The sequence below is a fragment of the Ictidomys tridecemlineatus genome, chromosome 6, assembly GCF_052094955.1.
Source record: "Ictidomys tridecemlineatus isolate mIctTri1 chromosome 6, mIctTri1.hap1, whole genome shotgun sequence".
Lineage (NCBI taxonomy): Eukaryota > Metazoa > Chordata > Mammalia > Rodentia > Sciuridae > Ictidomys > Ictidomys tridecemlineatus.
This window is the reverse complement of record NC_135482.1, coordinates 23,775,205-23,799,024: the sequence shown is the minus strand read 5'-3', so window position 1 is coordinate 23,799,024 and position 23,820 is coordinate 23,775,205. Positions and strand designations below refer to the sequence as shown.

Genomic DNA, 23,820 nt, shown 5'->3' with positions numbered 1-23,820 from the left:
TGTCTAGCACATGTGAGGCACTTGGTTCAATCCCCAGCACCATGTAATAACAAATAAATAAAATAAAGGTATTGTGTCCATCCACAACTAAAAAATTTTTAAAATTAAGTAGCATTAAAAAAAATCTAATATAATTAAAATTTTATACCTTCTTATAACAGCACTGAAAGTTAATTAGAGTGATAAAAAAACGGAGTTCTTTGTAGTACCACAGAATATCTGGTTCTTAGTTATTGATTTACACCAAAGTAGTAGTAGCCAGGCATTGAACAAAAAGCAGTGCACTTAAAACATCATTAAAGCCAATGCTTTAACTTCAAAATAAAAAAACAATTATGGTTAAAGAGCTGTAAAAGCTAACTTTTTAAGACTTAAGCACACTAATTACTATCATAACAGGATGCTTTATTGAGCATCTTTTCTAGCCAGATGTATACATTAGTTTTAGTTTTGGAATTCTAACCAGGGATATTTTTTAGTACAACAAACACACTTTCATTTTTTTAAATTTTTGAAATTTTGAATTTTTTGAAAGGAACATCAGAATCAAATAACACAATAAGAAAATTTAAAAACATATAGAAATACCCTGAAAGCTACATGAGAATCACTGAGAAGTGGCCCCTCTTTTTCGATGTAATTTATGCTTGAATCTCCAGCAATTAGGTGTACGCTTCCTTCCATTCCCTCTACAGTGCTCTCTCCAGGATTCAATGCTTTTGCAAGAGTGTCAAATGCCCTAAAAAGAGACATCAGAAGCTGTGAGCTTGACTAATCTTCTCCAAGAGTAAAATAAAAATTCTACAGAAAATTCTGGAATTGTGACCTAAGCCTAGTGGTTCAGTGATAGAACATTTGCTTAGCATGCAGGAGGCCCACCCTTCCCCACAAAGATTTAAGACCTAAAATATTCTTTAGAAAATAGGTTGGGTATGTGGTGTTAAGTGGTACAGTGCTTGCCTTTATGCATGAGGTCCCAGGTTTAATTCCCCAGCACCACAAAACAAAACAAAACAAAACAAAACAACCTCCACAACTTTAGAAAATAGATATCTGCTATATCAACAGTTTATTTTAATGACTTGTATGATTCTCTTCAAACTCAACAAATTAAACTTCATACGTAAGGTATGAAACACTATATTATCAGATTAATGTAATATCAAGGAATTAAGTTTCTTCTAAAAAAAATCTTAGGGGGGGAATTCTTGTGCTCTATTTACAGAGTTGGGACTTACAAATTCAGAGAATTTAAAATCTGTGGTTACATAGGTAAATGTAAAAACTGTTAAGCATTTGAAATAAGAATAATTAACTATTAGCAAATAATTATTCAAAGTAACACCCCATATTTTTCAATGATATGCCTTCTAGAGCTCCTTAAAATCTCATTTTAAATAAAGTACTTATTGTGATTCAATTGCAGTTTATCAATATTTTATTTTACTTATTTTCTGGTGCTAATGTTTGAACCCAGGGTCTTGGGCATGCTAGGCAAGTGCTTTACCACTGTGCTACAGCCCAGAACAATATTTAATATTTTAGGTGACAGAACTACAAGAAAAGTTTGAAGAAATTTGGTTTCTAAATCCTGAGTGTTAACACTAACAGAATAAAAAACAGAATTCTGCATTATTTTCCTCAAGTGTAGTTCATTCAACTGGGTGTCTTTACATTTATTTTTATCACTAAAAATTATTGTATGTGGAATAAGACTGTTTAGAAAGAAAATATTTTGTGCTTACATAAACAGAAGATAAAATCTAGCAATTAAAGTATCAGATGCAAATTACCACTCAAGAGGGAAAATATTCCTAAATTTTACGAATACATTCTAATCTTATTCACTTATTGCTTATTATTTAGAATGTAATTTGCTCAACATTTTATATTAAATGCAGTTTTTCGGTTAAAACTTACTACACTTTAAATTTTCTAAGTCTAATAGAAATAAATACACATTTCCTGAAACTTTAATCAACAGTGTTTAAAACAAATATATACCAGTAAATGCTAAAACATTTAAAAAGACACTTATTAAGATAAACCTTACCTTGAAACATCACCATTGCTCTGTGTTTCTTGAAATTCACACAAAGATGAATCACCATTGCCTAAACTTTCCATCATAGATATTTCATTACTATTTTGAGAAAGATCTTTAGTTTTTCCAAGATTTGCTAATGAGGTAACCACACTGGCCAATGTACTTAAATCTCCCTGACATGATTCAGCCTAAAAAAAAAAAAAATTGTATTAAAATTCTACAAATCGGCATCAATTTATTTTAAAATCTGAATGTCCAGTTCTAGATTACAAAATGCTATAAGTGCACTAAGATAAATGAATGCTTGCCTGGCATGATTAAGCCTCTGGGTTCAAACACCCCCACACTCCCTTTTCAAAAAAAAAAAAAAAAATCACCCAATCCCATGTTCTTTTTTTATTGGAGTTGAACAATCTTTATACAGGGTTAAGATGTTGGCTTTTTCTTATACAACACTTCATTTGACTTCATTTTTTATGTTTGCTAACAACTATAGAATATATCCTGTATGCATTAGCTGTACTTCATTAGAAACAATTTTTTCCCTTAACTCTTCACTTAGTAAATATAACGAAGTGCTTCATTTTCTTCATCAATTTTTCAGAGCAATGAATTGATACCTTAACAACTTCTAATGGCGACAGATTTTCCTGAGTATTATTTTCTTTTAAAATATTTTTTTAGTTGTAGATGGACACAATATCTTTATTTATTTTTTTATGTGGTGCTGAGGATTGAACGAAGTGCCTCACACTTGCTAGGCAAGTGCTCTACCACTGAGCCACGACCCCAACCCCTGCGTATCATTTTCAATTAATACATTTTTAGATATCTGAATTTGTTACATTATTTTAAAAAAGTTTTCTTAGTTGTAGTTGAAAATAATACATTTATTTGTTTTTGTGTGGTGCTGAGGATCAAACCCAGTACCTCGAACATGCTAGATGAGCACTCTACTGCTGAACCACAACCCCAGCCCCTTGTTACATTCTTTCTTTAATGCTCAAATTATCCCATCAAACCTAATGAGAGGACTTCCAAACCTCCTTCTATGGTCTACTGGCAAGATCCTTTAATAATATTTTTTCAATTAGTACTTTGCTTTATGGTTTTTATTCATACTGTTTTTAATATTTATTTTTTAGTTCTGGTTGGACACAATATCTTTATTTTATTTATTTATTTTTATGTGGTACTATGGATGGAACCCAGGGCCTCATACATGGTAGGTGAGCCACAATCCCAGCCCCTCATACTGTTCTTTTTTTTTTTTTAATATTTATTTTTTAATTGGACACATGCCTTTATTTCACTTATTTATTTTTATGTGGTGCTGAGAATCAAACCCAGGATCTCACACATGTGAAGCGAGCGCTCTACCACTGAGCCACAACCCCAGACCCCTCATACTGTTCTTAATCTTAAAATAATAACTGTGTTTCTGTTGTTTCATTTGTTCTATTGATTCTCTATGTGAATGAAGTTGATTTTGGTGAATGTATAGCAAAACAAACAATTTCTGTGCTCTCCTCAAATTAATCAGTAGGCAGATAATTATTTAATAAATATTAATTACATGACTACTACTTCCATGTGTATTTTACTTAATCTTCATAACAACCCCGTCAGACAGGAATCACCATCCCTCTATCATAAACAAAAGAATGATCCTCTAAAATCAGGCAGTAAAAAGCAGAGGCGGGACAGGAAGTCAAGTCTATATGACTGTACTCCATGCTTGTAGCCACAGCTCCAAACAGCCTTCTTATATATGAGTAAACAGTTGTATTATAATTTTCAGCTAAAACTTAAAGACACATATATTCTCCTTCCATGAAACAACGTATACAGCTAGATTCTCAAGTTTTTGTGCTGGTGATTGAAGCCTGGGCATAGCATACTCTCTTCTGAGTTACAATCTGAGTCCTTTGGGCCTGTTTGTAAGAGAAACTAAATATACAACATTGTTATAACCACTTAATACAAAGACAAATAGTAAAACACAGTGTCTGTGCAGACAGTAATTAAACAAAAGTTAGTTCCCTTCCTTTCTTAAAGGAATTATTATATTTTAAAAATTTAGCTTTAAATTGCCCTAAACACACCTTATCTGGTGTCATCAGCACAGTTGACTCAGTTTTTATTCCAGACTGATGAATATTCACAAACATTCCTGAATCCAACAGTCCTGTTGACCTGTAACAAATAAGTTTATGTTTCAGTATCACTGGGAAAAACAAATGACTAACTACTTAATGTTTGTTTCACTATACCTTGCAGTTTCACTATCTGTTACAAAAGTTGGAGTTGCAGCTAATGGGCTTCGAAGGTCTTTTCGGATATAGATTTTCTCTGTTGAAGCAGCACAGTTAGAAGATTTTTCTCGGGATACTTCAATGGGTTTTCTTTCACACTGAACAGCTATAAAAATGGATTGATTATATCATAATACAGAACTCATGCCTATTATAAATGTAAGCTTAGGTCAACAATCCTGCTAATAATGGAAGTCAAGGCCACCACACTGAATTCCACAGATAACCATCAATACTTAAAATACAAGCAAATTTTTAAAAATTGCTTCATATTTGTAAAATAAGCCAGTTGCATCTCTCAGTTTTCTGTCTCTCCTCCACTCCTGTGGTAGAAATAGAGGAATTTTTATTTTTTAAAAGCTCACTGACACAAAGTTAGGAATCCCTCATGTATCTATGAGTTTAAACAATAAAAATGAAATAAAATGTGACCAATTAAAAATTATACTAATAAACACAGAAAAGTCTAAGATAGATCTTTTTTAAGCTAAGGGCAAGGAGATTTTTTTTTTTAAAAAAATATTTCAACTGTCTGGTCTTTATTTATAATATATATACTGTAACATATATTAAATTCACTTAAGTATACTTGTAAGAATTTTATTTCGTATTACTTAATAGATAAAGTAGTATGGTTGTAAACTGTACATTTTCTGGCAAATCGCCAGCATTCAAAAAAATTAAAAAACAATTGCCAGCATTCAAAGCCAAGCTGTGCTCCTTATTAATTGTATACCTTGGGTAAGTTTTTCAACATCTGTCTAGTAAAATGTAAAATGGATAACAATAGTATCTTCTGTAGAGAACTGCCCTGAGAGGAAATTAATATATATGCTAAGTGTAGTATTTGTATACTGAGAGCTTTTATTAGCCATTATCATTATCTTATTAAGTCACTTTTTAGTAGTTTAATCAAAAAGCAAACTGGGGTTTATAGCTTAGAGAGGTAAAGTGCTTGCCTAGCACATGTGAGGTTTTGGGTCTGATCCCCAGGCACTGTTAGGGGAAAAAAAAAAAGTAAACTCGAATCCAGTTAGTCATATTTTTTTGGGTGCCAACTTCAAATTACAAATATATACTAGATATATTAACAGTCAAAAAATGTTTGTTGAATAATACACATATGTACATATTCTTATATTCTTAGTTGGAAAACTGAAATGAGAAAGTATATATATTTGACATTTTTAATGTTAATTTGAATATAATTCTAGTTTGCTGGAATTCTTAAAAAGTATTTTCTCCTTTAAAGCTAATACATACAGTCTTGTTTCATTCCAAACGCAATACATCTCTGTAACCTGCAGTATTGACAGCGGTTTCGATGGTGTTTATTGATAATACAGTCCTTTGATCCTCGACATGAATATACTAAATTTTTTCGGATGCTTCTTTTAAAAAATCCTTTGCAGCCTTCACAAGTTACTGCTCCATAATGACGCCCTAGAGATAAAATGTTAAGACAACATAAAAGTCACATATTTTAGAACAGAAATGAAAAAAAACGCATTTCTTCCTTTAAATAATAAATTTGATAAAACTAAGATTATTGATTCTGACGTGCAAAACTTTTTTAGGAACTATTAAACAGAATGAAATAATTATACTTTGTGATAAATTATAAAAAATATGAAAATTTTAATTTTATAATGTAAGCTCAACAATGTTAAAGAAAATTTGGGAAAGAGAAATCACCCATAATCCCCTTTTCTTTGTTTTTTTAATTAGTTGCTCAAGACAATACAATGATCTTGACATATCATACATTTGATTCAAATGGGGTATAAATTCTTATTTTTCCATGTGTACAGATTGCAGGATCACATTGGTTATACAGCCACGTTTATACGTAGAGAAATACTAGTGTCTGTTGTATTGTGCTGCCCTCCCTATCCCCCCTCCCCTCCCCTCCCCTCCCCTCACCTCTCTACACCCAATCTACTGTGACACATTTTTCTTTTATTTCTTCCCCCTCACACCATCATATATGCAATTTTATATAACAATGAGGGTCTCCTTCCATTTTCCGTGCAATTCCCCTTCTCCCTCCCACCTCTCTTCCCTGTTTAGTGGTAATCTTCTTTAAATTCCTTAATAGGACACCTATAGCACAAGAGTTAAAATCAAGAATCAACAAATGGGATGTATTCAAATGAAAAAGTTTTTTTTCAGCAAGAGAAATAATAAGTGAGGTAAACAGGGAGCCTACATCCTGGGAACAAATTTTTACCCTTCACACTTCAGATAGAGCTCTAATCTCCAGAGTATACAAAGAACTCAAAAATTAAACAAGAAAACAAATAACCCAATCAACAAAGGGGCCAAGGATCTGAACCGACACTTCTCAGAGGAGGATATAAAATCAATCAACAATTACACGAAAAAATGCTCACCATCTCTAGCAATCAGAGAAATGCAAATTAAAACCACTCTAAGATACCATCTCCCTCCAGTAAGAATGGCAGCCATTATGAAGTCAAACAACAACAAGTGCTGGCAAGGATGTGGGGAAAAAGGCACACTTGTACATTGCTGGTGGGACTGCAAATTGGTGCAGCCAATTTGGAAAGCAGGATGGAGATTCCTTTGAAAGCTGGGAATGGAACCACCATTTGACTCAGCTATTCCCCTTCTTGGAATATACCTAAAAGACCTAGAAAGAGCATACTATAGGGACACAGCTACATCAATATTCATAGTAGCACAATTCACAATAGCTAGACTGTGGAACCAACCTAGATGCCCTTCAATAGATGAATAGATAAAAAAATGTGGCATTTATACACAATGGAATATTACTCAGCACTAAAAATTAACAAAATCATGGCATTTGCAAGGAAATAGATGGCATTAGAGCAGATTATGCTAAGTGAAGTTAGCCAATCCCTAAAAAACAAATGCCGAATGTCATCTTTGATAAGGGTGTGGGGGGGTGACTCAAAACATAGAAAGTTTTCTTTTCTAACATAGAAAAGTTTTCATTTCTTTTTTCTTAATATTTATTTTTTAGTTGTAGTTGGACAAAATATCTTTATTATTTTTTATGTGGTGCTGAGGATTGAACCCAGGGCCTGAACATGCTAGGCAAGTGCTCTACTGCTGAGCCACATCCCCAACCCGAAAGTTTTCATTTATAAGATCACTTATTAACTAGTTTTATTATATACTTTAATCTGAATACTATATACACCAGAAAGGAAGATAAAATGGGCTAGTATTTGAAATATAATCATCTCTACTCATGAGGTTCACTTTTGAAATTTCTGAAGAAATCTATTACATTTTGATTATCCCGTGATAATTTCTTTTGCATACTTACTAACAAACTGAACATACTCTGGGAAAAGTTCTAATGGAGATTTTCATAAAGAAGCTTTAGAAAAGAGTAATAAACTTAAAACTCTTAAATTGTATACCACTGGCATCTGTGAATATGTATGAGCAGATATGAGTATATTTCTGGCATGAAATAATAATGATCAGAATGAAAGTGACTTAACCCCAAGTACCAGTAATAAGCTTTGAGAACAATCTTCTCAGTTACACAGAACACCGAATAAAGATTCCCCAAAGCTTTTTTCACTTCAATAATTCAAATTACTCTGTATTCCCAGAAGTTAACAACTGATGTAATATATTACTAAAAATCACATCTTATTTTAAAATAATACACTGAAAAAAATAATAAAGTGATTCCTTTGACAAATCCTCCAATTTAACTTTCAAAAATGTCTACGTGTACACTTAAAGTGAAACTTGCCATGATTCATCATTTTATATCACTACAAATCAAACTGCACTGAAGTAGAAGGTGAAAGAAAAGCTCTGGGGAAAAATTAGCTACATTTTGAGCAGGGTGCAGTGGTGCATACTTATAATACCAGCTACCTGAGAGGCTAAGAGAGGAGGATCACAAGTTTGAAGCCAGCCTTGGCAACTCTTTGAGACTCTGTCTCAAAATAAAATTTAAAAAGGACTGAGGACGTAACTCAGTGGTAGAGTGTTCGTCTGGTATGTGGGAAGCCCTAGGTTCAATCACCAATAGTGGGGGAATAATCACATAAAGTCATATGTCACTATAAAAATGACATATTTCTTTTTCTTTTTTGCAGTGCTGGGGATGAATTCAGGGCCTCACACATGCTAGGCAAGCATTGTAACACTGGGCCACACACCCAGAACTATTTTTGTTTTTATTTTTAGAAGAAAGATAGTATGTATTTTAACAAAACAATACATATAGGTAATTTTTAATGTTACCTGAAGCTTTGTCTCCACATACTACACAAAGATCAAAAACCTTATTTGGTCCCTGGTCTGGGGAAGAATTATCTGTTAAGAGCTTAAAAAAAGAGAGAAAAGAAAAATGTTATTACTTGGTAACAATCTCATTCTGTTAAAAAAATTAAAGAATATTCAGTCTTTTTACTTTATCTTAAGTTAATCTTAAACAGTGAACTTATATCAATTAAACTAGTCTTATATATAGGTGAAAATCTCAACTATTATAAAAAACAAGGACAGCAAAAATATCTTTTCAATTTGTTCCAAAACAACTCCATTAAAAAATCAAATTCAACACACAATTACATTAATATCTTTTTGATGTTGGTTTTCTTTTTTTGAGACAAGGGTTTTGCTAGGTTGCCCAGGCTAACCTTGAACTTGAGACCCTTCTGTCTCAAACTCCCGAGTACCAGGGATTCCAGGTATATACCTCTATACCCAGCTACATAAATTTTTTTTCTAAATGCATTTTAACCATAAACACTAATATTATTTCAAAGTTATTTTTATTTGTTCTTTTTAGTTATACATGACAATAGATTTTTTTTGTTTGTTTGTTTGGGTATTTGGGATTGAACTAAAGGGCACTGAACTGAACCACATTCCCAGCCCTATTTTGTATTTTATTTAGAGACAGGGTCTCACTGAGTTGTTTAGCACCTTGCTTCTGCTGAGGCTGGCTTTGAACTAGTGATTCTCCTGCCTCAGTCTCCTGAGCCACTGGGATTACAGGTGTGTGCCACTGCACTTGGCTTGAATGTACTTTGATATATCTTACATATGTCGAGGACAACTTCCCATTCTGTGGTTGTACAGGATGTGGAATTACACTGATCATATATTCATACATGAACATAGAAAAGTTACATCCAAATCATTCCACTATCTTTCCCATTCCCATCTTCATCTCCACACCCTTCCCTGCATTCCTCTATCCAGTCCCAATCCTGTGAACCTCCACTCCTCCCTCCACACCTTCCCAATGTGATCCTTCCCTATTGTGAGTTAACACTGATCTTTGGTTTTTTGGGACTGGTTTATTTCACTTTAACATGATAGCCTCCAATTCCATCCATTCAATGGCAAATGCCATAATTTCATTCTGTATGACTGAGTAATATTCCGTTGTGTGTACGTACCACATTTTCTTTATCTGTTCAACTATTGAAGGGCACCTAGGTTGGTTCTATAACTTAGCTATTGTGAACTGAGCTGCTATGAATAATTGACATGGCTGTGCAACTGTAGTATGCTGATTTTAGTCCTTTCGGCATATGCTGAGGAGTGGGATAACTAGGTCAAATGATGGTTCTGTTCCAGGTTTTCTGAGGACTCTATACTGCTTTACAGAGTAGTTTTATAAATTTGCAGTCCCAGCAGTAAGGTATGAGTGCACTTTTTCCCCACATCCACATCAACATTTATTGTGACTTGTATACTTAATAACTATGATTTTTTTTGTGTGTGCTACTGGGGATTGAACCCATGGCCTTGTGCATGTGTGAGGCAAGCACTCTACCAACTGAGCAATATCCCCAGCCCAATAACTGTGATTTTGACTGGAGATAAATTCTCAGTGTAGTTTTAATTTTTATTTCTCTAATTGCTAGTGATGTTGAATATTTTTTCATATATTTCTTGACCATCTGTATTTCTTCTTCTGTGAAGTATCCGTTCAGTTCCTTTGCCCATTTATTTTTTATTTTTAATTATCTCTAAAAAATTTTTTTTAAATTATTTTTTAGTTGTCGTTGGACACAATATCTTTATTTTATTTGTTTACTTTTAATGTGGTGCTGAGGATCAAACCCAGGGCCTCACACATGCTAGGTGAGCATTCTACCACTGAGCCACAATCTCAGCCCCTAAAAAAATATTTTTTAAAGTGGGGTAGAGGGCTGGGGATGTGGCTCAAGTGGTAGTGCGCTCACCTGGCATACGTGCGGCCCTGGTTCGATCCTCAACACCACACACAACAAAGATGTTGTGTCCACCGAAAACTAAAAAATAAATATTAAAAAAAAAAAAATTCCCCCCCTCTCTTAAAATAAATAAATAAATAAATAAATAAATAAATAAAGTGGGGGAGAGAGGGAGGGAGGGGTATACATGGACACAACACAATGCCTTTATTTTTATGTGGTGCTGAGAATGGAACCCAGGTCCCACCCGTGCTAGGCGGGCACTCTACCTCTGAGCCACATTCCCAGCCCCAGCCTTTGCCCATTTATTGATTGGGTTGTTTGCTTTTTGGTGTTAAGTTTTTTGAGTTCTTTATATATCCTGGAGAGTAATGCTCTGAGGTGCAAGTGCCTAAGATTTTTTTCCCATTCTTTAGGCTCTCTCTTCATGTTCTTGATTGCTTCCCTTTGCTGTGAAGAAGCTTTTTAGTTTGATACAATCCCATTTATTGATTCTTGATTTTACTTCTTGTGCTTTAGGAGTCTTGTTGAGGAATTTGGTTCCTAAGCCATCATGATGGAGATTTGGGCCTACCACTTCTTCTAGTAGGTGCAGGGTCTCTGGACTAATGCCTAGGTCCTTGGTCCACTTTGAGCTGAGTTTTGTGCAGGGTGAGAGATGGGGTACTAATATTATTCATATAGAATGTCAAATTATTATGGCAGACATAAATGTTTATAGCAGCTCAATCCATGACAGCTAAGCTGTGTAAGGGTAACCAACCTAGGTGCTCTTCAACATTTAAATGGATAAAAAAAAAAAAAGTGGTAAATATACAGTTATAAAGAAGAATGGAATTCTGGCATTTGCTGGCAAATGAATGGAATTGGAGACTATCAAGCTAAGTGAAATAAGCCAATCCCCAAAAAAACAAAGGCTGAATGTTCTCTCTGATATGCAGATGCTAACACACAATGGGGGTGGGGGAGGGACATAAATTCTTTGGATTAGACAAAGGAAAATGAAGGGAAGCAGGGGCGAGTGAGAAGAGTAAGGACAGTAGAATGAAACTGGACATAACTTTCCTATGTTCATAAATGAATATAGGACCAGGGTGACTCCATATTCTGTACAACCACAAAAACGGGAAGTTATACTCCATGTATATATATGTGTATACAGTATGTCAAAATACATTCTACTGTCATGTATAACTAAAAAGAACAACAACACAACAGAAAACCAAAACAAAACAAAAAAATCATTGCAGCAGTTACTAATCCTATCATGTCACGTCTTTTTTTGTTTTGTTTTAATATTTTTTAGTTGTAAATGGACCTTTGTTTTATTTTATTTGTATGTGGTGCTGAGAATCAAACCCAGTGCCTCACACATGCTAGGCAAACGCTCTACCACTAAGCCAAAATTCCAGCCCCCATGACATGTCTTTGAAGAGCTTAGAAACTGGGCTGGGGATGTGGCTCAAGCGGTAGCGCGCTCGCCTGGCATGCGTGAGGCCCGGGTTCGATCCTCAGCACCACATACAAAGATATTGTGTCCGCCAAATACTAAAAAATAAATATTAAAATTCTCTCTCCCCCTCCCTCTCACTCTCTTTTAAAAACTTAGAAACTTTCCATATAGAATGGCCTGATTAAAACTTTTAAGAGCATAAAAAGTCCTGAACTTTTTGAGGGGAAATGGGTTATCATAAACAAATTTTGATGATATAATTAATCATAACTTTGAAAATATGATCAACATACAAAATTCAGACTTTGTACTAATGAGGTATGACTGGGGACATGTGCAGGTTGAGATCATGGGCTCTGGTCTGATGAACAGTAGCTCCTAACTGACTAGAAGTGAAATTCGGTGGGATGGTCTTCGGCAAATTACCAGGCCTTTTAAATTATATAAAGAGCTCATCACTAAGCAGGAGGAATGTGAAACTAGCAAAGGAACAATAGTTTCTTCTGTTTTAGGGGTATCTTCCAACCTTCATATTTTTTTCCCCAAAGTTTTGAAATACTAACAAATCATCAATGTGGTCCAAAAACAATGATATAGCATTTAAACACCTTCTCTTGCTACTTGAAAACCCCTGTTAATCCCCACCTTTTTCTCTCCATTTAGGAGTGTGAATGTCTTCATGAATAATTTTCATTTGACAACTTTAAATGGAGGATAAAAAAACTTTAAATGGTAAACTGTAAACGATTCTTAAAATGACTGTTCCTTCCTATGTAATATAAGGTATTATTTCTTTCTATATCACCTCAAAAATCAGTCTTCAATAAGTACTTTAAAAAATTCAACACCAAGCATGGTGGTATATACTTGTGATGCCAGCTACTAAGAAGGCTGAGGCAGAAGGATCAGGAGCTGGAGGCCCGCTTAAGCAACACAGTGAGACCCCATCAAAGAAAAAAAAAGAAGTAATAACAAGTGAACAAAAATTTCTGATAGTAGATGTCCTCTGAAAGGACCTATGACAAGTATCACACTTCCTTAATTGCATACTGTTTACAAATGGTGCTTATCTTTTAGAGGCTATTATTTTAATACAAAGAAGTTAAAAGGAATGCTCATATTTGAATCAAATCTTCTCAGTCTAGGGGAACTGTAACCTATATCTGTTTCTCTTTTATTTTCCTCAGAGGGAATCCATAAAGTAGGCAAGTTCCAATATGATCTTTATTTTAAAAATAGAGATTTTTAAAAAAAATTTTAATATATTTTTTTTTTTTTTTAGTTTTCAGTGGACACAACATCTTTGTTTGTATGTGGTGCTGAGGATCAAACCTTGGCCACACGCATGCCAGGCCAGCGCGCTAATGCTTGAGCCACATCCCCAAGCCCAATTTTTTTTTTTAAAGCAGTAACTTTACAATGAAGAAACATGATTTAACAGCACTTCAGCCAGGTGATCAAATTTACCTCACCATCCATATTACATTGACAACAAATACTTTTTTTTTTGATACTGGGGATTGAACTCAGGTGTGCTTACCTTTTGAGCCACATCCCCAGCCCTTTTTTTGCGTTTTATTTAGAGACAGGGTCTCACTGAGTTGCTTAGGGCCTCAATGAGTTGCCAAGTCTGGTTTTGAACTCAAGATCCTCCTGCCTCAGCCTCCTGAGCTGCTGGGATTATAGGCGTGTGCCACCGCTCCCAGCAATAAGTACTTTTGATAAATGATGAACTGGCATTTAACTCCCATAATCTTTTCCACACAAAACTATACCCATCTCAAAACTGTCAAGGCCATCAAAAACAAGTAAGAAACCATCGAAGTTAAAGCCACCACTATAAACCTTTTAAACTATCAATTCTACTTCCGTGAAATTCTATCCTCTATAGAAACAAACAGATAAAGGTGTGAGAGTAAAAGCAGACAATTAATGGATTGCTTGTTATGTCAATGAAGGTGTGGTTGACAAGAAAGTAGGAACAATGCTGAAGCCAGCAGCAACACTTCCTAGTTCTTGATCTGGCAGCTTGCTATGAGTACCATAGGAAGCCTGGTTCCAGACACCACAGCTATAAAAGTTGTTCTTGAATTTGACAGTGTCTACTTTGAACCTCAGAAGTTGGAGGGGACTCTCAGAACCAAATTTTGTAGCATGCTCTAATAGTTATTAAATTGCTCCCTAGCCAAACTAGCTAGAATGGATCTTCCTGATATAACTAAGAACTGCTCAAAATATCTGGACGTGAGGGAGGGTTATGAGTGAAAGTACAATGGCCCACAGGAAAAAGCAGTCACCACAGACACTCTGAACACAATTTACACAATATTATATTCTACATAATATGCATATATTTGAAGTCTTTATGGCAGGACTTTAATTTAAGCTTTTTAATTTTTTATAAGTGTAAAAGGGAGATACTTCTACAGTTATTTACCTGGAGATGTGGTGCAGACAGATCAGGAGTTGTAAAAAATAACTGGTTAACACCAGCTGCATCTGGAGTTGTGAGGAAAACTTTTCCTGGAGTGGAATCTTGTCTGGCCAGAATGACCTTGCTTGGAGTAGAACCATCGTGATTTGTCAGAATGAACTGCTTGCCTTGTGTATTATGATCAAGTGCTGTCACAATCTGGATTTTTTGCCCAGTTTGCTGCTCTGTAACAATCTAACACAATCAGGTTAAATTAATAATCGATTCAGCATAATATTTTGTTTTTCTTAGTGATACAATTTTCTTATATTCTCAAAGCTAGAAAAGCCACCACTATAAACCTTTTAAACTAGCAATTCTACTTCCATTTTACCCTATGGAAACAAACCGATAAAGGTATGATAGTAAATCATTTGACCTTATTGTTTTGGTATGACAGTAAATTATTTGACCTTATATTATTTTGATTCCTTTTTCCCTCTTCTTTCCCACCTTAATTTAGACAAACAACATTGTTGTTCTGAATTCTGGGGGGATATAGCAGAGAATGAAACAAAAATCTCTGCCCTCATAAAGCTTTTACTTCAGTGTAAAAAGATATAAAAAAATAATAATATTGCAGGTATTACTATGAAGAAAAACAAAGCAAGATAAAGTGAGATCTGAGCAACAGCTCAGATTTTTATGAAAAATAAATTTATCTTCCAAACAGTATTTAGTAGAGAGAATAGCACTATTTTACATTTTTTGCAAATTCTTTATGTCAGGTTAATAGAACTTGGAATTTCATGTCTGCCTCTTCATTCAGTCTGTTGAAATATGTTGTTTGGTCAATAGACTTAAAAATAAGGACCACATGATCATCTCGATAGATGCAGAAAAAGCATTCGACAAAGTACAGCATCCCTTTATGTTCAAAACTCTAGAAAAATTAGGGATAACAGGATCATACCTCAACATTGTAAAAGCAATCTATGATAAGCCACAGGCCAGCATCATTCTGAATGGAGAAAAATTGAAGGCATTCCCTCTAAGATCTGGTACAAGACAGGGATGCCCTCTCTCACCACTTCTGTTCAACATAGTCCTCGAAACACTGGCCAGAGCAATTAGACAGACGAAAGAAATTAAAGGCATAAAAATAGGAAAAGAAGAACTTAAATTATCACTATTTGCAGATGACATGATTCTTTACCTAGCAGACCCAAAAGAGTCTACAAAAAAATTATTAGAGCTAATAAATGAATTCAGCAAAGTGGCAGGATATAAGATCAACACGCATAAATCAAATGCATTCCTGTATATCAGCAACAAATCCTCTGAAACGGAAATGAGGACAACTACTCCATTCACAATATCCCCCCCCAAAATAAAATACTTGGGAATCAACCTAACAAAAGAGGTGAAAGACTTGTACAATGAAAACTACAGAACCCTAAAGAAAGATATAGAAGAAGACCTTAGAAGATGGAAAAATATACCCTGTTCATGGATAGGCCGAACTAACATCATCAAAATGGCGATATTACCAAAAGTTCTCTATAAGTTCAATGCAATGCCAATCAAAATCCCAACAGCATTTCTTGTAGAAATAGATAAAACAATCATGAAATTCATATGGAATAATAAAAGACCCAGAATAGCAAAAACAATGCTAAGCACGAAGTGTGAATCAGGCGGTATAGCGATACCAGACTTCAAACTATACTACAGAGCAATAGTAACAAAAACAGCATGGTACTGGTACCAAAACAGGCGGGTGGACCAATGGTACAGAATAGAGGACACAGAAACCAATCCACAAAACTACAACTATCTTATATTTGATAATGGGGCTAAAAGCATGCAATGGAGGAAGGATAGCATCTTCAACAAATGGTGCTGGGAAAACTGGAAATCCATTTGCATCAAAATGAAACTGAATCCCTTTCTCTCGCCATGCACAAAAGTTAACTCAAAATGCATCAAGGAGCTTGATATCAAATCAGAGACACGGCATCTGATAGAAGAAAAAGTTGGCTATGATCTACATACTGTGGGGTCGGGCTCCAAATTCCTCAATAGGACACCCATAGCGCAGGAGTTAACAACTAGAATTAACAAATGGGACTTACTCAAACTAAAAAGTTTTTTCTCAGCAAAAGAAACAATAAGAGAGGTAAATAGGGAGCCTACATCCTGGGAACAAATCTTTACTCCTCATACTTCAGATAGAGCCCTAATATCCAGAGTATACAAAGAACTCAAAAAATCAGACAAAAAGACAACAAATAACCCAATCAACAAATAGGCCAAGGACCTGAACAGACACTTCTCAGGGAAGGACATACAATCAATCAATAAGTACATGAAAAAATGCTCAACATTGCTAGCAGTCAGAGAAATGCAAATCAAAACTACCCTAAGATACCATCTCACTCCAGTAAGATTGGCAGCCATTATGAAGTCAAACAACAACAAGTGCTGGCGAGGATGTGGGGAAAAGGGTACACTGACTGGTTCATTGTTGGTGGGACTGCAAATTGGTGCAGCCAATTTGGAAAGCAGTATGGAGATTTCTTGGAAAGCTGGGAATGGAACCACCATTTGACCCAGCTATTCCCCTTCTCGGTCTATTCCCTAAAGACCTAACAAGAGCATGCTACAGGGACACTGCTACATCGATGTTCATAGCAGCACAATTCACGATAGCAAGATTGTGGAACCAACCTAGATGCCCTTCAATAGATGAATGGATAAAAAAAAATGTGGCATTTATACACAATGGAGTATTACTCTGCATTAAGAAATGACAAAATCATAGAATTTGGAGGGAAATGGATGGCATTAGAGCAGATTATGCTAAGTGAAGCTAGCCAATCCTTAAAAAACAAATGCCAAATGACTTCTTTGATATAAGGGGAGTAACTAAGGACAGAGTAGGGACGAAGAACAGGAGAAGAAGATTAACATTAAATAGGGATGAGAGGGGGGAGGGAAAGGGATAGAGAAGGGAAATTGCATGGAAAGGGAAGGTGATCCTCAGGGTTATACAAAATTACATACAAGAGGAAGTGAGGGGTAAGGGAAGAATAATACAAGTGGAAGAAATGTTTTACAGTAGAGGGGGTTGAGAGAGGAGAGAAGAGGGGAGGGGAGGGGAGGGGGGATAGTAGAGGATAGGATAGAGAGCAGAATTCATCAGACACTAGAATGGCAATATGTAAATGAATGGAAATGTAATTGATGTAACTGATGTGATTCAGTAATCTGTATACAGGGTAAAAATGGGAGTTTATAACCCTTTTGAATCAAACTGTGAAATATGATATATCAAGAAAGATGTAATGTTTTGAACGACCAACAATAAAAAAAAAAAGAAGTATGTTGTATGGATTAAATATATAAAGCAAGCACAGTCTTACATTCAGTATATAAGTGGAGCATGGTATTTTTATAGCCTTCTCAAACTGTGGAAACTGTTTTTCTGTTTGTTTAAAGTTTTTTTTTTTTATAAACTATTTTTTATTTATTTTTATGTGATGCTGAGGATCAAACCCAGTGTCTCATAGAGGCAAGGACTCTACCATTTAGCTACAACTCCAGCCTGGAAACTGTTCTTTGATATAACACCAAAACTTGACAAGGGCTGACTTCTCAGAGGTTCACTGTAATATCGTAAAATCCACTGGTCTATTCTACAATTTGAATGGATCCTTTATGCATGCACTATTTTGTAACATTATGCATTGCATTGTTCACTTGGAAAACACTCATTCAATGAATAATATACATGTTACAAATGTTGACACATTTCATCACAGGATAATATCATATCATGTAGCTTCTAAAAACTTCTACTGTATATTTGTGAAAGAACAATAAAGATAAGATAAATAATATTTTAGTACTATTATGAGAACAGTTTTGACCTTGCTGCCTTTGTGAAAAGGTCCCTAGATGATACTTTGAGAACATCTGGATGACGGTACTGTGTGTCTAGGAAAAGCAGTATTTGAGGGATTTTTGAAAAATTCTTATATCACTATCAACATAGAAGACTTGTGACCTAAAAACATGAGAGGATTTTTCCCCACTAGCAAGTAGGCAGTTTTGCAGTAGACATCAACTGGGGGTCTTCTAACTTATTTTAATTCTAACACAATCTACCCTGAAATAGGGTTAGATCCCACAGGTTGAGGCTTCAGTCCATCTAACACTATTCCCATTTTAGATCTAGTTAGAAGTCTAGGTACTCTTCCCCCCTCTAGTACTGGGCATTGATTCCAAGGCCTCATGCTAGGCAAGTGCTCTATCACTTGAGCTACAACCCAAGCTCTCCACCCCACCCCACCCCCACCCCAAAAGAAACCTCTTTTTGAGACAAAAGTTTTATTTCTCACCAAGTTATCCAGGTTGGCCTTGAACTTGAAAACCTCATGTCTGGGCATCCTCTGTGATTTCTGGCAGGGAGTTTAAGTTTGGGTTTTTATGACCTCTTTAGGTTTGATTAATTTGTACCACAGCTTGTAAAACTCAGGGAAACATGTTTATCAGTTTATCATAAAGAATGTTTTAGAGGACAGGAATAAGAAGCCAGATGAAGAGATACAAAAGGTGAAGTATAGAAAGGTCCTGAATGAAGGAGCTTTTGTCCCCATAGAGCTGGGATGAAACATTCTTCTGGCATGTGAAGTTGAGTTTTTGTTTGCCATTTTGTGAGGCTCTATATGTTAAGCTTTTCTTTATTAAAAAAAAAAAAAAACAACAACAACAAAACCAACTTTTTTTTTTTTTAGTTGTAGATGGATACAGTACCTTAATTTTATTTATTTATTTTTATGTGGTGCTGAGGATGGACCAGTGTCTCACACATGCCAGACGAGTGTTCTACCACTGAGCCACAACCCCAGTTCTATCTTTTGGAGTTTATAGAGACTTCATTGTACAAGCATGACATAATCATGTCAAAATGATTCGACAAAAAGGGTATTATCTAATACTAACAGAATGAGTGGGGAAACCCAGCAAGGTTTTTGGGTTTTCAAAAGAGCATTCTTTTCTTGGGGGTATGGTGCAGGACCCCTTCTGTAATTAGGGTCTTATCAGATAACTTATTTTTTATGCCAGCTGCAAAACAGATTTATTTCTATGGCTTGCAATGGAGAATTAAAAAAAAAAAAAAAAAAGAGTAGGCAAAAGGAGGGTAGAAAGTCACAGAATTAGACTTTCTTTTCTGAGGCCTACATGAAGCCTAAAGTGTTATAAAACCCATGGGAGTAATGAGCCATGTACTCTGAATAAAACCTAAAAACATATCCTACCACAGGCCATTCTCCGATTTCTGAACATGGATCCCTTATAACAAAACAATCATTATCTGTCAGGGTATCTGTGTACATTGCAGAATTCGTATAACAGATATAGCACTAGTATTAACAAAAATACATCCGTAACATGGAGAAGCCAGTGTGGGGTCGGGAGAAATAAAAAGAAACTAATTTGTCTTATGTCATTATAAACATTTTTATATTTTTGTACTAGTCAATTATTATTTGTACCTTGTAATGAACTTGCGTTGACCAATTTATAAAAATCAACTGATTGGATTTAATATCCCCTCAGTCCAGTCATTTTTTACAGGTAGTATATCCTAAGGAGGCTCAAGCCGTAGTGCGCTTGCCTGGCATGCGTGCGGCCCGGGTTTGATCCTCAGCACCACATAAAAACAAAGATGTTGTGTCCGCCGAAAACTAAAAAGTAAACATTAAAAAATCTCTCTTAAAAAAAAAAAAAAAAGATAAGTGTTATCATAGTTGGCTATAACTTGGTTATTTTTGGATTTTATGTTAATTGGGGACAAAATCAATTACCCTGACTCATCTTATAGGCTTAGATCGAGACTGGGTTTTCTTGGGTACCTCGGGTTAGCAGGTTGATTTCCCTCCTAAAGGGAGGATATGAGTAGTGAAGGGATTGGGGCGGGTGTAAGAGTAAGTTATAGACTGCTTTCTGAAGCATGTTTCTGAGGTCTGAAATGCTAATATTATTCTTGTTACTTAAAAAACAACATTAGAGGGCTGGGAATATAGCTCAGTTGGTAGAGTGCTTGCCTCGTATGCACAAGGCAATCCCCAGCACCACATACATGCAAAACAACAATAATAAAAACAAAACTTTAGATAGGGTAAAGGGGAAAAAAGGAGGAGGGGGCATGGGGGTAGAAAAGATAGGGTAATGAGGTGGACATCATTACCCAAAGTACATGTATGAAAACATGAATGTTGTGACTCCACCTTGTATACAACCAGAGACATGAAAAATTGCTCTCTATTTCTGTAATACAAAATGAATTGCATTCTGCTGTCATATATAACAAATTAGAATTAAAAAAAAAAAACACCCATATTTGACTGTGGGAATAATGAGCCAAAATAACCGCCACAAAATACATCATTTAATAGGTACCTTTTGCTAAAGAATAGGATAAAACCATTTAAAAATAAATTTGTAGCCAGGTGTGGTGGTACATGCCTGTAATCCCAGCTACTCAGGTGGGTAAGGCAGGAGAACTGCAAGTTAAAGGCCAGCCTGGGCAACTTAGTAAGACTCTGTCCCAAAATTTAAAAAATAAAAGAGGGTAGAGATACAGCTCAGTGGCAGAGCATTCCTGGATTCAATTACTTCCCAGTACAAGGGAAAAAAAAAAAAAAGTCGTCTATACTGACATACAATAATTCTTACAGGTCTATCAAGACTGACCTCAGATTTTGCACCCTCCAAAATGCATCCCCTGGTTAGGTCCTCACCAACTCTACACTCCCCATTAGTTGTTTTTCTTTTGTGCTCTCCAGCACACTACACAGGTTATCTATCATATTCTTATACTATATTGTGACTGATTATTCAACTAACTCTCAGAAGACTGAAAAGCTATCTTAAAGTTGGGGGTATAATTTATCTTTGTACCTTCAGAACTTAGCATATACATTTAGCATAAATAATAAAAGTTTGATGAGTCAGTACCCATCGTAGACGTACCTCTCCCATCTGTTGTTCAATAATTTGATGTGCAATTTCTTCTATGGTTGCCATGATCTAATTGTCAAAATGACCTGCCAAAAATAAAAGACAAATACTTTTTTTACAATGATACCCATAAAAACACATTTATGGGGAAATTTATAAACTTAAGATTTGCTTGAAAGTAACTCAGTTGGGATGGGTGGAAGTAGAAGAGAACAGACAAGATTGGTCTTGTTTTGACAACTGCTAAACATCTTATCAGCTGGTGACTTTCTGCTTTGCATGTTCTGAAATGTCTATTGACAAAACTATTCCAGCACCAACAATTTACTTTTCAAATAGACTAGACAGGAGAACTTTGAGTTGTAGTTTACTAATTTAATAAAAGGCAAACCTGTGAATAAACCTGATAGTTCTTTTATCAATATTTTATAAAAAGATTTATAAAAACTGATAGTTGATTCAATACATTAAAAAATTTCCCAGGCTGGGGTTGTGGCTCAGCAGTGAGCGCTTGCCTTGCATGTGCGAAAGAGATCCTGGGTTTGATCCTCAGCACCACATAAAAATAAATAAAGGTATTGTGTACATACACACACACACAAAATCTCTAGAATTTTGCAACTCTTCTTTAGTTGCAATTTTCTATACATATTAAGGTTAACTTGAATTTACTGCCTGTCTCCAAATAAATTTGAGAAACTGAAAGGAAAAAAAAGAGAGAAACTGAAACATCAATGGCTTGACTTCAAATTAAGGTTAACTTGAATTTAATGCATAACTGTCTCCAAATGAATTTGAGAGGCTGAAACATCAATGGCTTGACTTCAACTTTGCATTTTCTCTACATTTTACAGTCAAGATTCAAAAACTTTGTGATTTTATCTTAAACACTGTTTGTCATATACTTACTAATATTCTCCAAATATAATTACTATTAGCTGCCAAATTATCTGAATTGTTTTTATCTTTTTTTTCAGTTGTAGATGGACATAATACCTTTATTTTATTTATTTTTATGTGGTGCTGAGGATTGAACCAATGAATGCCTCACACATGCCAGACTAGTATATTATCTATCACTCAGCCCCAGTCCCAGCCTTGAATTGCTTTTTTCTTTTAATTATTTAGAATATCTTAAGTTTTAATTAGTTGTGCTAAAAGCAATATTCAATAATTAGCTTCATTATTCAACTCTCTCTTACTAGATTGAACAGGAGTAGCCCTAACTTCTTTGGAATCATCAGAGGAGGAGACAGCCCTAGCATTCTAGGAATAGTTCCTTTTGAGCTGTTGTGATAGTGTAGTGTAGCCTTGACAACCTCTGAGACACCCTTGGTGTCATTCTTCCCTTTTAATAAAAAGACAACAATGTTTGTAGCTAGATAATTATACTAGTCTGTTCTGCAATCTCAGAAGTCCAATAGTCTTTCTTTTTCATCTCATCACTGACCCCTTGAGTCTAAGATTGGTAGTATTTCAACAACTCTACTGGTCTCCCATGCAGTTCATGGAATTCAAAGACAAGAGTCCTCTGCAGATCTTTCATGGATAATCATATTTCTACGCTATTCCCAGTTTCAATGAGATGGCTGCTGGATCTATAAGTCGTATACCCCCCATCTCTTGAAAGATGGTTGTTCAGGCACAATCCTTTTAAAAAAAAAAAAGGAAAAACATTTTTAGTTATAGATGAACACTATACCTTTATTTTATGTATTTTTTTAATGTAGTGCTGAGGATCAAACCCAGTGCCTCATACTGCAGGCAACTGCTCTACCACTAAGCCATAATCCTCAGGCACAATCTTGACAATTGCTCCATAACATGCTTTATGGATCTCTGTGTGTTGGGGGTTGGGGGAGTTACTGGGGATAGAACCCAGGGATTCATACATACCTGACAAGTGCTCTACCATGAACAATACCTCTAGCTCCCACTTTCATATTTTTCACAGTAGGAATAAGCTAAGAATTTTCCAAATCTTCAAGATGTCATTTCCTTACCAAAATCCTTTTTTTAAAAACAATTTTTAGTTGTAAATGGACACAATACCTTTATTTATTTTTATGTGGTGCTGAGGATTGAACCCAGTGCCTCACACATGTGAGGCAAGCGCTCCACCACTGAGCCACACTCTAAGCCCACCAATTCCTTTTTTGCTGGGTGTGGTGGTGCATGCCTGTAATCCCACAAACTCCAGAGGCTAAAAGGAGAAGATCATAAATTCAAGATCATCTGAGGCAATTTACTGACACCTTGTCTCAAAATAAAAAAGGGCTAGAGACAAAGCTCCACGATGGAATACCCTTGGGTTCAATCCTCAGTACAGTAGGGAAACAAATAAATAAAACCTT

At 35.3% G+C, this 23,820-nt stretch overlaps 1 protein-coding gene across 5 annotated transcripts in view; it reads right to left on the bottom strand.

Annotated features, from left to right (window-relative positions):
• Positions 1-23,820, bottom strand: part of Nr2c1 (nuclear receptor subfamily 2 group C member 1) — a 55,816-nt gene that overhangs the window by 23,449 nt on the left and 8,547 nt on the right. For 4 of the 5 annotated variants that reach the window (XM_078052988.1, XM_078052986.1, XM_005324440.3 and 1 more), the window contains exons 2-9: positions 21,479-21,552; positions 14,462-14,692; positions 8,623-8,704; positions 5,626-5,805; positions 4,321-4,468; positions 4,153-4,243; positions 2,054-2,235; positions 589-739 (exon numbers count right to left, since the gene is read on the bottom strand). In XM_078052988.1, the coding sequence (XP_077909114.1) occupies positions 589-739; positions 2,054-2,235; positions 4,153-4,243; positions 4,321-4,468; positions 5,626-5,805; positions 8,623-8,704; positions 14,462-14,692; positions 21,479-21,532 (1,119 nt within the window). In that variant the 5' untranslated portion in view covers positions 21,533-21,552. Of the gene's footprint in view, positions 1-588; positions 740-2,053; positions 2,236-4,152; positions 4,244-4,320; positions 4,469-5,625; positions 5,806-8,622; positions 8,705-14,461; positions 14,693-21,478; positions 21,553-22,916; positions 23,117-23,820 lie in introns of all 5 variants that reach the window. The other variant, XM_040279927.2, reaches the window with a different exon arrangement.